Genomic DNA, 13,924 nt, shown 5'->3' on the forward strand with positions numbered 1-13,924 from the left:
TCTCTGCTAAATCCTGTGTATTTACGCATTTCTTTAAATTAAATGTTCATTAATATACTACTCTGTCCTGTCCAAATAAAGTAAGTAAAGTACCAGTGGTCCTTGAAGGGGTTCCCAGGTGGTCCCCTAGCTAAATGGTGGAGAGTTGGTAACCAAATAGACCCGTATTAGATTTTCTGAAGAGTTAAATTCTTGTTGAACATCTGCTAATTTACAAGAAGTCTGAACGACAAGGAAATCCATTCGTTCGGGTTCTGCAAGGCTGAATCTCATCAAATGGTGGTCCGTGGCCCATTGGTTAGCCATAAACAGTCCTACAGTCATTAGTCGGACAAACCCGTGCTGTGGGTTAAAATCACACCCGTGTGAACTGAGTGTTGCAACTCCCCTCTCCCCCTGCACCCCCCCCCCCCTCTCTCTGTGTCTCTCATTAGCAGGCAACAGTGCAGCACTATCCCTTTCTCTCTGTTTCTGGCACAACAGCGCCACTTTTGCCCCTATTGCTACTCATAGTCACACACATAGGCCCTCATTTATCAATCGAGTGTAAAATCTGCCACAAATTCGAGTGCAGGTTTCGTAGTACACCCACGTCTCCACGGCATTTATAAAGTGATCGCAAACAGCTGATCCTTCCTTAATTTCGTTCTCACGTTAATAAATGTCACGGCTGAATTTGATCTGGCACGCCCTAAGAAATCAAGCCTCGCCCTCGTTTTTGCGACCTGAACCACTGCTATACGATCTGGAAACCATGGTTACCGTGCCTTTCTGCCCGCCTCACCCCCCTCTCTCATACACACACACACACACACACAGACGCACACAAGCTGCACGCACACGCAACTTGCAAGCCCAACTAACTGGTGTGTTGTTAAATAAATAAACAACGAACACCTGCATGAATTAAATAAAGTTGTAGGCCTACCCTGTCTGTTCCCTCTCACCTCGCTTGCCTTGCTGTCATGTCCACGCACGCACGCACCTACATGACACCCCCCGCACACATATCGCAATTTTTCACTGTGTGTTGTTAGTTGTATATTAAATCATTAAAGTATTTTTAATTTAATATACAACAAGATATATTAGTGAACGAAAACCTGAACCTGTGAACCATAATTAAATAACAAATAGGCACACACACGCTGCTGTTTTGCAGGTGCTCCTCCTGTCCAGTGTGTCTGTCTGTCTGTCTGTCTGTCTCTCTCTATCACAGTGGTCCGTCCGTGACCAACTGACCATGCACGTTCCGACGTTCGACAGTCTATTTAGATTGCCTCGCAGACGTTAGTCACTGCAGTGGCCGCCGGCCGGGCTGTCAACTGTCATATGAATGTGCAGCAAAAACCGTATATAGCCTCATGTGGCTGGTGGTTGCTTGGCTGGGTAATATACCTATATATCTCCGAATCTCCGATGCAGTTCCCACTTGCGCTGGGAGCCTGGCACGGTACATTTGGCATTGAGCGACGCGTCAGGTTTATTATATTGCACATACCGTAAGAAAGACATCGGCCTTCATGCTGTAGATTAGGCTACAGTAGGCTATACCACGTTGGGACTGCTGCACTATACTCTCCAACGTCCCGTCATGGAAATATTTCAGCACAGACAGCCCAAATCCTCGCATGTATGCGCTCATGCAAAACACTGTTTAAATGGCTTAAGCATCTCTTGCAACATTGTTTTTAATTGCGCGATTTTATCTCCTACTCATTTCATATGACACATGTATTCCTTAACATTTTTTTTTTTTTTTTTTTTTTTACATGTAGCCCATAGGCTATACATTATACATACCTTTTATATAAACATTTTAGGAGTGAATACATATATGTTTAGATGCCTGTGACAGCCTCTCAGCAGTTCAGACAAGGCTGCTCCGCTTGTGTAAAACAGAAAAACAGCGTACGCCAGCTGAAGAGTAGACGTGACTATTTGTCCTACTCAAGTTCAATTTCAAGCTTTGCCGGAAATGTTAAATGCCGAAAATGTCGGTAATTTCGGCGTGCGCCCATATTTTGGCGTACACACGGTTGATAAATGAGGGCCATAGTGTGCTGAATGAATGTACATTTGAATTGAACCCAGTGTTGTTTTTGGCAGCAAACTTCTATTTTAGTTTTAGTCATAGTCTTTGGACTGAAACTTCATTTAGTATTAGTCATATTTTAGTTCACCTGGAATGTTTTAGTGTTAGTCTAGTTTTAGTCGACTAAGTGTCATGTGATTTTACTCGACTAAATCTACAGTTGATTTAGTCGACTAGAATGTATTTCGGCTGGCCTTGATGCCGTCAAAATGACGGATTTTACACTTGCTGAAAATAGCAGATCTACAACCTCACAATGCGCCGCGACGCGCTGTGAGCTTGTAGATCTGCTATTTTCAGCATGCAACCAAGTGTAAAATGACTCATACTGGATCTCTTGTCCACTATAGTCCCTTCCTAAAATTTGTCTAGTTTTTATTTGTTGATGAAACTGTCAATATATTTAGCCATCATAGCTTAGTTTTCAGTTATATTAGTTTCCATTTAGTTTACGTCAGTGAAAAAAGGTAGTCGACAACATTTTGTTTGTCATAGTTTTAGTTAAAACAACGCTGATTGATTGAACCCCCCTCCCCTTCTTCTTTAAGGTTTTGGCAGGAAAGACGTGGTGGAGCACCTCCTCCAGACGGGGGCCAACGTGCACGCTCGGGACGACGGCGGGCTCATTCCGCTGCACAACGCCTGCTCCTTTGGCCACGCCGAGGTGGTCAGCCTCCTCCTGTGTCAGGGCGCCGACCCCAACGCACGAGACAACTGGAACTACACCCCGTTACACGAGGCTGCCATCAAGGGGAAGATAGATGTGTGCATTGGTAAGGATTAAATCACGGTTTCTTTTAAACTTTCGACAGGAATAATTAATAACAAAATGAATAAATAATATAATATATACTGTGTGTATATGTCTGTCTCTCTCTCTCTCTCTCTCTCTCTCTCTCTCAAACTGTGGACTGCAAAATATGAGCTACATCTAGGATCTGTGATCATGACTTATTTAGAATGCTTCATTTTTTATTCTAAATATAAAAATGTAATCAAAAGACCCACATGGTAGATTACGGGCTATATCTTATCTTATCCCTAAACCTTTTTTTACTATTTAAAAAAACCTTTTCAAATGGCTGATCTACAAGCTCACAACACGTAGATGTAGATTGGCTAGTTGAACTATTTTAAAATGATTTTCAAAACAGTAAAAAAATGGCAAATAAGTTTAGGGATAAGGGATAAGGGTGGCACAAGATAGAGCCCTACATACCATCCCTTGCACCAACAATGGCATTTGTCGGCCTGGGCTGTGGCTGAGCGCTCCAGGCACCTAGGCCGGTAATCCAGCCTGACGGTGTGTCGTGGGTTCGAGCCCCGAGTCCCGAGCCCGTCGGCCTTTGCCGCCGGGCTCGGTATTTATTATGTATAATTAGTTGCATGAACCTTCATTTTCTTTTTTGATTCTACTTTTCCTCTCCTACAGTGCTCCTCCAGCACGGGGCAGACCCTAACATCCGCAATACAGATGGCAAGTCAGCCCTGGACCTGGCTGACCCCTCTGCTAAGGCTGTGCTCACAGGTCAGTCTATTAACCCCGCTCCGGACGGGAACCCCTTTGTGTGTTTTAAGCATTACCGGTATGTTAATACTTTAGCTTTTGAAAAATAGCAGATCTACAAGCTCATAGCGCCGCTACGAGCTTGTAGATCTGCTATTTCTTTAAAAAAAAAGAGAAAAATCATGAATATGTGGCACATCTTTCAATATATATATCTTTCAGAGCGAACGTTTTTAACTAAAAATATTTGCTTTTGGGGTAGTCCCTGGAACAGCATATTTTGCGATTGGGGTCCACGGCCAATTACGTATACTTGTTGGGGGTCCTTGACATTAAATCGTGTGAGTACCACCAATATAGAAACGTACGTTTTTCAGAAAACTGTCATGATTTAGAAGACATTTGTAGAATCTGCTCTCAGGTCTAAATGGGTGTTAAAGGCATTTATTGTACTAGCTGATGCAATTATTCAGAGAGACTGGACACATCTGTAATCTGTTTTGACTTCCTCACTCACTCACAGTGTGTGATTTAGACAAATTATTTCACTGGTTTGGAAAGTGGTGACTAAATTTGTGGCAGGCCTGGAGTACACAATTCAGACACCAGATAGGGGTGTTGGCGCTAAATGAGTAATAATTGTGTGCGTACAGTACACATGTAAAGGAAGGCACAGACATAAGACAGGAGTTGTGCTAAGGAGAGAGATGGATGTCTTATGGAAAACCTATTACGTGTTCACACATCACATCTGTGTGGCATCCCCTTTTGTGTCCTGATCCCGTCCGTGTCTTTTGAAACGTAGAAATCATCATCATAAGGTGCTAAAACAAACGGTACACTTTAATGCAACCATGACGGTTCAGTCTTTTTAAAATTCAAACACACCTTTCAAATTATAGTGGCAAAGTTGGGTGGAAGGAAAGAACATGAGTGATACCACAATCATACGTTAAACATAATGTAGAGTTATCTGGAGTCAGTGCTTGGTGGCTCAGCCATGCAGTTAGTAGTCCGGCATTATGCTTTAAGTAGCATATGACATGTCAAACTGTTTTTTTTGGTGATTCTGAATCTGTTCATGTAGGACACATGCTCAAAAGGACAATTATAATTATGAGGCAACACAATAATTCAGAGTTTGGAAGTATGATAATTTTACTCGAGTAAGGAGCCAAGACTTACATGTTCATGTATGGAAACTCCAGTCTGACTCTCAGTCACATAGGGTCACAGCCTTTATAGCTTTCACTCCCAGCCAACCCCCAGCATAGCCTCAAGACTTGAGCCAGTTCAACAAATGGGACAGTAACATTGTAAAACAAAACAGCACCACAAGGGTGTGACAGATGAGATCATCTCAGAGGAAATTACTTAGAGGAGAGACTCTTTTATAAAAGGGTATTATTAAATGTTTACATCTACATTTCTACGACAAATCCATTCCAAGCATTACTAGTTTTGCACAAAAAACACTCCTTGGGCCATTGCAATCATAAATGTGTTGAGGTCAGCACATTTTGGGCAAGTGGCTATGGCCGTTTTTTGTGCAAAACTAATGCTTGAAATAGAATTATCTGTATTTGTCCACGGACTACCATGTCAAAATATGTTGTTCCAGGGACCCCCCCCCCCCCAACTCCCCAGAAGCAAAGATTTGAATTGCAAACGTTCGCTCTGAAATAATATACTGTATATTCAAAGATTTGTGCCACATTTTCAAGATAAAAAAAGAAAATAGCAGATCTACACTCTCGTAGCGCTATGAGTTTGTAGATCTGCTATTTTTCAACAGCTAAAGTATAACATTACATAATGCCAAAATCACCAAAAGGGGGTCCCGTCCATCCATAATGGGTTAAAGTAGACAAGGGGACCTTCCAGAGCGGGCAGTGCAAAGAGCAGACATGGGTGTTGCTTCATCACATGACATTAATTTAACACTTTTCTAAAGGAAGGCACATAAAACACCATTCCATTACTGTGCTTCTGCCACCGTTTTGTTATTAAGTGTGCCTGCCAAGCAGTGGCACACCAATAGAATGGCAAATCGAGTGGCGAAGTTGAGTGGCAAAGTGAGTTTAACGTTGTTTAAAGGAGAATTCCATTCTAGAAGGCTTTCTTACCTTTATTTGTAGTTGTTACGTCCCCACCAAAGAGGTCCAGGTGTTATTTTGCGCAAAAGCTCCTTATTGGCTATTTCCCCTACCATAAGCCCTAAATGAATTGCATTGAATATGTTTTCTCATGCCAATAAAGCCCTTTGAATTGAATGGGAATTGAATGGGGCTATGGGGTGTTGTGCTAATTTGCTTATTTCCATCGCTCAAAATTATAATTATTTTGTATATATCCTCTCTTCATAATGTAAATAATATCCCAAGCGGCACAGTTTACTACTTATTTCGATGGAAATAAGCGAATTAGCACAACACCCCATAGCCCCATTCAATTCCAATTCCCATTCAATGCAATTCATTGAGCGCTTATGGTAGGGGAAATGGCCAATAAGGAGCTTTTGCACAAAAAACACCTGGACTTCTTGTCTTGGTGGGGACGTAACAACTACAAACAAAGGTAAGAAAGCATTCTAGCATGGAATTCTCCTTTAACATTGTTTAATACAATAAGATAGGACTTTTCTGTTTGGATGTATGGTCTGTCAAGGCCAGAAAGTAGTTTTTTGCCACTCAGTAGATGTTCCTGCATAACTTCCGGGTAGGATGATTGCTATCCTCCATAATTACATTTATTTTGTGTATTAATATAAAAGTAAATTAACTTAAACATTTTCTTCGACACAGGTGAATATAAAAAGGATGAGCTCCTCGAAGCTGCAAGGTGGGTGACAGTTTTATCAGGTTCTTTCCATTTCCTGTGATTACAACAACGTTTAATGTTTATCAAATGTCCTCTATTTATTGCATACGACTCTAAAAGGCCATGAGATGGCGACACATTTTTATTTTGCCATAGCTAGCACGTCCAAAATCCTTAATTTAGTACTTACATTCTCTATTGTGTCTCTTTAATATTAATGTGATGACAAAGGAGTGGAAATGAGGAGAAGCTGATGGCTCTGCTGACACCGTTAAACGTCAATTGTCATGCCAGCGATGGCCGCAAGGTAAGAAAACGTCATCCCACATTTGTTTTGGTGTGAAAAATACGTAAATTCCACACACGTGTAGCTGTAATAATTACATTGTAAATTTTGTGATGTTCGTTTTATTGTGTGAAGAATATACAGCTGCAAAGTCAACAAGAAGATTTGAGATTATGACAAACATGTACAGTATGTGATGATGGAGAGGTCTGATGATTAGAATCTGTGTGTAACATGGAGAGGATTTCTGGATTAAGAAAAATGGAAGGGAATATAAATTGGGACAGTAGCACAATATATATTGTGCAGTAGCACAATATACACCAGGGCCATATAGCCCATAATATAAATATACACTATATTACTGTAATATATTTATTTTGTCACATGAACAGTAAGGGGGGTGATCACACTGAGGGCGTCGCTGCCGGTTCAGACGTTTCATAAATTCCGTGGCAAAGCCATTGGGAGGAATGGGCGTGGCGTGTCTGTCGGAGAAGGACCTACAGTACATGCGTAGCCAGATGATCAAATGACCAATCACCACAGGGAAACAAAAAAATAATTAAAGTAGATGTTTGAGTCTTTAATTTAATGTAAACAATTCATGAGCTTTTGCCATTGTCAAAACGGGAAGGAGCTTTGCATCTTAAAAAAATAAAATAAGAATGTGTAAACTTTAAGCATGCCCAAAATGACACAAACAAGGAGGAGCATGCACCAGATGTGTAATACCGTGGGAATTTGGGGAAACCGATGGTTTTGCTTGGAGACGCTCCTTGGTGTGATTGCCCCCTATTTCCCTACACACTGGTAAAATGTAAAGACATGAAGATGAGCAATGGTTATGATGATTAGTAATCAGAAAAATAAATGTGCAGAAACAAATTCAAGGATGAAGAGAAGAGCGGTTTATTTGTCACTCGCATACAGGACAGCCAGCAGAATGTTGGTGTGACATGGTCTGCAACATAATTATAGAATATACACAATATAGTATGCAGCAACCGATTTTTTTAAATTTAGAAGACAAAGCTCGGGACGCCACACAATAATGTTTTATTAAGGTACATGTCCTTTACGCAATAAGATGTAATGCAAATGACCACACAGAAAGAATTGGTATCATTTTGAAACGGCAGGGGTCAATAGTTCTATTACTTTTCTTAATTTTGGCGAGGAAAGGTTTTTCTTTAATTGTGCATGTGTGGCCATACTGGCAGACCCATTCTCTAAAACCCATTTTTTCCCCCCATCATTAAAGTGTCGTCATTCCCTTAACCTCACCTGTCATATTAACCCTCCTTTGTGTGGGTTCAACTCTTCATCTCCATGTCCTTCCTCCTTTATGTTATAACACCTGGAGTTGCACAAAACGCCATTGGATCAGTAGTGTTCTCCTGTTGCGTGAGGCCCATGCTCTTCTAATAAAGTTTGAGGGATTATGGTTCTCTGTTGTTCTCTCTCGTGGCTGAAAATGGGCTCTGCACACACGCCATTTTGGAAAGAACTTGGGCCCGTTCCCTACAGGTGTTACAGATGATACTAATGAAGGCTCTGTTCCATTCTGATCAAACAGCGTCCAGGGTGCTGCTATTGTGCATGTCGGTCTCAAAAGTGTCCTTGAGTGGGTTCCAAATGGCCCTGTACAGGACAGGTGTGTAATTCCTAGAGTGTATAAATTGAACCATTTGTACACTCAGTTATGGGGTCCTTGAAATGAAAAAGTTTGAGAACGACTGTACACTAAATGGATGGAAACGCTGTACACTAAATGGATGGAAACGCTGATTCTACAAACGTCTTATAATTCACAACAGTTTTCTGAAAAACCTATGTTTCTATATCAGTGGTTCTCAAACTATTACATGTCAAGGAGCCCAATTGGCCACCGAACCCCATCTGAAAATATGTTGTTCCAGGGACCCCCCCAGAAGCAAAGATATGAGTTAAAAACGTACGCTCTGAAATAATATATATTCAAAGATGTATTCAATTTTAAAATAAATAGCGGATGTACAAGCTCGTAGTGCGGAACTCTATCTGCTATTTTTCAATAGCTAAAGTATAAAATAACTGTGAAAACACAAAGGGGTTCCCGTTTTGAATGGGTTAAAGCTGCTATAAGCAATAATATGTTACATTCTTTAATGATTTTAATGGGGAATTCAGGCAGCCAGCAATGGGTAGAACTCTCCCAAAACAAATTAGTCTCTGTCACATCTAGGGGAACGCAATCTGCTTGTCTACTTCCTGATTGTTTAGTCATTACGACCAGGGCTTTTTCCGACCACTGACAAAGCTTCTAGGAACATCTTTGAATGCAGATTGTGGCCCCTAGTTTTGTCACAGAGACTAAATTGTTTTTGGGAGGGTTCTACCCATTGCTAGGTGTCTGAATAGAAGATTTTTTTTTTATTAAATTGAATTATCATTAAAATGTTGACATTATTGCTCATAGCAGCTTTAAGTCAAGTGGTATCATCATCTGTAACACCTGTGAACTACTACTAGGGAAGGGCCCTGGAAGTAGGAAGAGTTGTTCTGTGCGCATAGAGCCCATTCTCACTCTGGGGCCCCGGAAGTAGGAAGAGTTGTTCTGTGCGCATAGAGCCCATTCTCACTCTGGGGCCCCGGAAGTAGGAAGAGTTGTTCTGTGCGCATAGAGCCCATTCTCACTCTGGGGCCCCGGAAGTAGGAAGAGTTGTTCTGTGCGCATAGAGCCCATTCTCACTCTGGGGCCCCGGAAGTAGGAAGAGTTGTTCTGTGCGCATAGAGCCCATTCTCACTCTGGGGCCCCGGAAGTAGGAAGAGTTGTTCTGTGCGCATAGAGCCCATTCTCACTCTGGGGCCCTGGAAGTAGGAAGAGTTGTTCTGTGCGCATAGAGCCCATTCTCACTCTGGGGCCCCAGGAGCAAGGACTGTCTAAAAAGGACGAGACGCGAAGACAACATGGCGTCGTACATGGTGCTCCATGGAAGGAAAGAAACATGCGCAATGGGCTATATGCAGCCAACACTTCCTCGTTCCGCTTTCTTGGTCTCAACTGCGCATGTTTCTTTCCTTCCATGGAGCACCATGTGAGCAACATGGTGGCGCCCTTACGGTCTTCGCGTCCCGTCCTCTTTAGACAGTCCTTGCCCGGGAGTAGGAAGAGTTGTTCTGTGCGCATAGAGCCCATTCTCACTCTAGGCCAGGGCCCTGGAAGTAGGAAGAGTTGTTCTGTGTGCATAGAGCCCATTCTCACTCTGGTATGATCTGGAAGGACACTATCTATACTAGACTTGTTTATTGGGTAGCCTTTTGTGACTGCAGTGGTTTACCAGTGGTGGAAAAAGTACTCAATTGTTTTACTTAAGTAAAAGTACCAATACTGCAATTTAGAACTACTCCGTAAGTAAAAAGTAAGGAATTGAAAATGTACTTGAGTAAAAGTGGTGGACTCCTGTCTGCGTAGTGTGTCCCGGTAGCAACCTTTTCACTTTAGTTTCTAACGATGAAATTACGTTCTATTATGGACTCTAAGCTAAACTATTTGAAACCTCATCTTGAAATCCATCAAGTATTTATTGGCCCAAACAGGACATTTGGTTGTCGCATTAAATAAATTAAGTACACATTAAATATATACTGTACACAGAAACCTCCAAGAAAATGCATCAAAACAATGAATTATATATCAGAAGTTTTTTTATATATACCTTTTCATGTTATAGATTTTGATATAAATATGTAGCATTTTAATGTATTTAGACGGGGCAGTGTAGGAAGGAAAGATAGTCGGTTGACATGCAGGTTTCCAGTTGGAATGAGCAGAGTGTACCATCTAGAGGAGATTATGTTTTTGTTGTTTGGGATTAGTTTAACTTCTGTGTTTTTGTCCCATGGATGAATTGAGATTTTAGAGCGGTAAGGAAGACACCCTGATGCACTACTGTACTGTGTAGTGCACTCTCCAATTTTATGTCTTAAATGTCCGTGCTGTCTTGCAGTGCACATTTTGGTCATTCTTTGCATACAACTCCATCCATATTGACAGTCTTTATATCTCAGCGAGCCATTGATGATCCACCTCTGAGCTGTCAACAAGGCTTTTGTCTGCAATAAATAAGAAATTACATATTTATTGCAATAGGTAGCATAATCATTATCCATCCTGAATTCACCGATTTGCTTACCTGTGTCCTTCGGTGGCTGCATTTCATTCCCATCATGGCTATTTTTTTTTACCATCAGTCATTGCTTTATTCGTTTCCCCATCTCTCCTGTTGTTCTGATTTTGCATGAACTAAGTCATTATAACGAGGCAGAAATGGATCAGCATTAAGAACTCTCCTCTCTGCACTTCAGTGTTCGGTGCACTTCCAGTTTCCCTGACCAGTCCGGAAGGAACTGCCTGACTAGCCCTGAAACATGACCGTCTCAACTTCAGCCTGTTTCTTTGGCGACTGCTACATTTACAAAGCAAACGTGAATATAAACGTTCCGATGTCAATCATGAAGTTCCACCAATGTTAGGATTTTTGCATGGCCGGCCATTTTTGCACCCGTGCATTCCGCGCCTGCCCTGGCTATTTTTCTCAAGATGGGGTGTGTTCAGAACAGTTGCACACCGGGAGCACACTTTTATTGGCAGTGCGGTCACTTCGGACTCCGGTCACTGTGTGCCTATATCGAACACACCCAGTGTATCGAACGCACCCAGTGTATCATGTATGTATTACTAGTCGACTAGTTGTTTAACTACCCATTATGTAAAAAATAAAATATATATATTTTTAAATGTTTTGTACATTTAAAAACTGTGTACATTGGTGACTATAATGTAGCATTCTAGCTGATCTTGAGGCCTACAACTAGTACCAACAAGGTCAACTAGTCGACTAGTTGCTTAAAGCCCTAATATGAGCGCGTAGTTGAATGCCGATGGCGAAAAAAACCTGAAGAAACTGGCGCTAAAAATGCTTTTTATTGAACAATGTGGAATGCACAGGTTATCCCTTTATATTTGAAATCTGAACATTTATGTACACGTTTGCTCCGTAAATGTAGTAGTCACAAAAAACGCCACGACGCTCGTGAAGTACGAGCGTCACTTGAAATGCCAAAAGGTCATGACTGGGATTTATACTGGGGCTTCAAACCAACACGCCCCATGACCTAGAAAAGGAGATGAACAAAATAGAATCCAACTTTGTACCAAGAGCGCCTTTTTCGGGTGTCCAGGAGATGAGCCGGAACCTCTTTTTGGTTTTGTAAGGGCGTGTCATTGCAGAGTACTCGTGGAGTTTCTCCAGAGAGCTGAAAGTCACATTTTCCCTCAAAGCCATTTACTTAAGTGATTCCTCTTACTTCTGGTGTCTCTTCGGATGTCATTTGATGGGTCGGAGAACGGTGGTTTAGAAGCTAGACCAATAAAAAGAGAAGGGTAGGATTGCTGTGAAAAGATGCTTCCATTTTGTAATTTTTGTTTCGTTTTGTTTTCCGTGTGACTCTGGCAACATTTGTCGATCAGTCAACATCCCAAAAAATGCTGGTAAGTTAACCTTGATAACAGCCACTTGATTGATGCACTGTTGTGATTTTTTTTTGTTTAATCCATAGTTATTATTATTATTTTTTTTTTTACATGACCGATGAGCTGGCTGTCACTTGTTAATTGCACATCATGGACCTGGGTGCACGGGTCACTTCCATCTTTCCCACCCCAATCGTGTGTGTGTGTGTGTGTGTGTGTGTGTGTGTGTGTGTGTGTGTGTGTGTGTGTGTGTGTGTGTGTGTGTGTGTGTGTGTGAGTCAAACAAACCTGTGTGTAATGTGAGAATGTATGTGGATGTGTACACAGCGAGTGTGTGGCAATTGTGAGTTGGTGTTGTGGTGACAACCTCTCAACCTTAACTTTTTTTCACATTTTGGAGAGGAGCACAACATTTCTAATTCTTAATGCCTGCTTCCATGAGCACCTCTCCCGCACCCTCCGAAGCTCTCGCACTCACCCACACCTCCTCCAACTGTTCAAGTCACTTGCTATTTAAGTCAATTTTTTTTTTTATTTTTTTTTAATGATCATTCATGCATGCCTGTAGGCCTTGCTCTTGCATTTTTGTCAGTTGGTTCTTGTATGTGTCCTTGTGAATTATTTTTGGTCCAGCTGGTATTCAATAATAAGTGAGGGGGGGGGGGGGGGGGGGGGAAGCATTTCACTGCTCATTCTGTATGCTGTGCTGCCATTCATTGGTAATGAATCAAACTTCTTGCTCGTGTGTGCCATCCAACACTTAGTGAATGATGACATGTTACTGTCTGCTTGCTGGTCACTGCATTGATCTCGGTGCATGGGAATCTGAATGCATTGATGAATTGAATGATTCTCTCCCCCACCCTGGATGATTGTGACGTCGTGCTTGAGCTTAGACCTGAGATAGTGGTATAGAATATGACTGTTACTGGAATCTGTTTCCATGGCTTTGCTCAAAACTAACATTGCCGTTTGACGGGGGCTGAAATGAAAACCACCTGATTTCTTGGTTTAATTTTTTGTTTCTGCAAAATTGGTGCTTTACTAAAACACACTCACATACATAGCCTGCTCATCGTACCTGCTCGAATCTCCATCAAGCCTTATTTATAATGTAATAATTTTCAACTACTTAATAATAATTGAACAACTACTTCACTTGCATCTCCTTTTTTTTCTTTTTTTCTAATCTTCCATTACAGTAGGAAGATTTTATTTTCCCCGCTTTATTTAGCCCACCTGGTTGACGGATAACGATAATAGGTCAATAACGGTGCTGCGGTTTGTCCTGCCCTATATTAGCGATGTTGTCGTCTGCATCAACGTCAGAGGCATTAACGAACGACGGGCCAGTGAATTTGCCGCTTGGTTTTTTTTGTCGGCCCCAGAATCACATTCACCCTCTTCTGCGTCGTCGAGCATTCGCCATTCCATCTGCAACTCACCGAGAGTGTATATAGCCTGGTGCAGCACACCTGCTTTCTGCCCTAATCAGCCGCCCGCTCCCTTGCCTGGCTTCCTTGAAGGAAGCGCTGAACGAACGTCCAGCCAATGGGCTCTATGCACACGCGCCATTTATGGGGAAAGAACCTGGGCCTCTTCCACTTATACTTCCTTCACAGGTGTTACCGATGATACTTAATGAAGGCTCTGTTCCATTAGGGTCAAACGGGAGTCTAGGGTGCTGCTATTGTGCGT

The 13,924-nt window shown here is 41.8% G+C and overlaps 1 protein-coding gene across 4 annotated transcripts in view; it reads left to right on the forward strand.

Moving 5' to 3' along the window:
• Positions 1–13,924, forward strand: part of LOC310872571 (poly [ADP-ribose] polymerase tankyrase-1-like) — a 43,046-nt gene that overhangs the window by 2,851 nt on the left and 26,271 nt on the right. For 2 of the 4 annotated variants that reach the window (XM_083784552.1, XM_083784553.1), the window contains exons 2-6: positions 2,644–2,868; positions 3,528–3,623; positions 6,407–6,443; positions 6,654–6,729; positions 12,224–12,244. In XM_083784552.1, the coding sequence (XP_083640678.1) occupies positions 2,644–2,868; positions 3,528–3,623; positions 6,407–6,443; positions 6,654–6,729; positions 12,224–12,244 (455 nt within the window). The remainder of the gene's footprint in view (positions 1–2,643; positions 2,869–3,527; positions 3,624–6,406; positions 6,444–6,653; positions 6,730–12,223; positions 12,245–13,924) is intronic. The other 2 variants (XM_083784554.1, XM_083784555.1) reach the window with 1 other exon arrangement.

The sequence above is a fragment of the Protomyctophum parallelum genome (genome assembly GCF_964188405.1).
Source record: "Protomyctophum parallelum genome assembly, chromosome: 15".
NCBI lineage: Eukaryota > Metazoa > Chordata > Actinopteri > Myctophiformes > Myctophidae > Protomyctophum > Protomyctophum parallelum.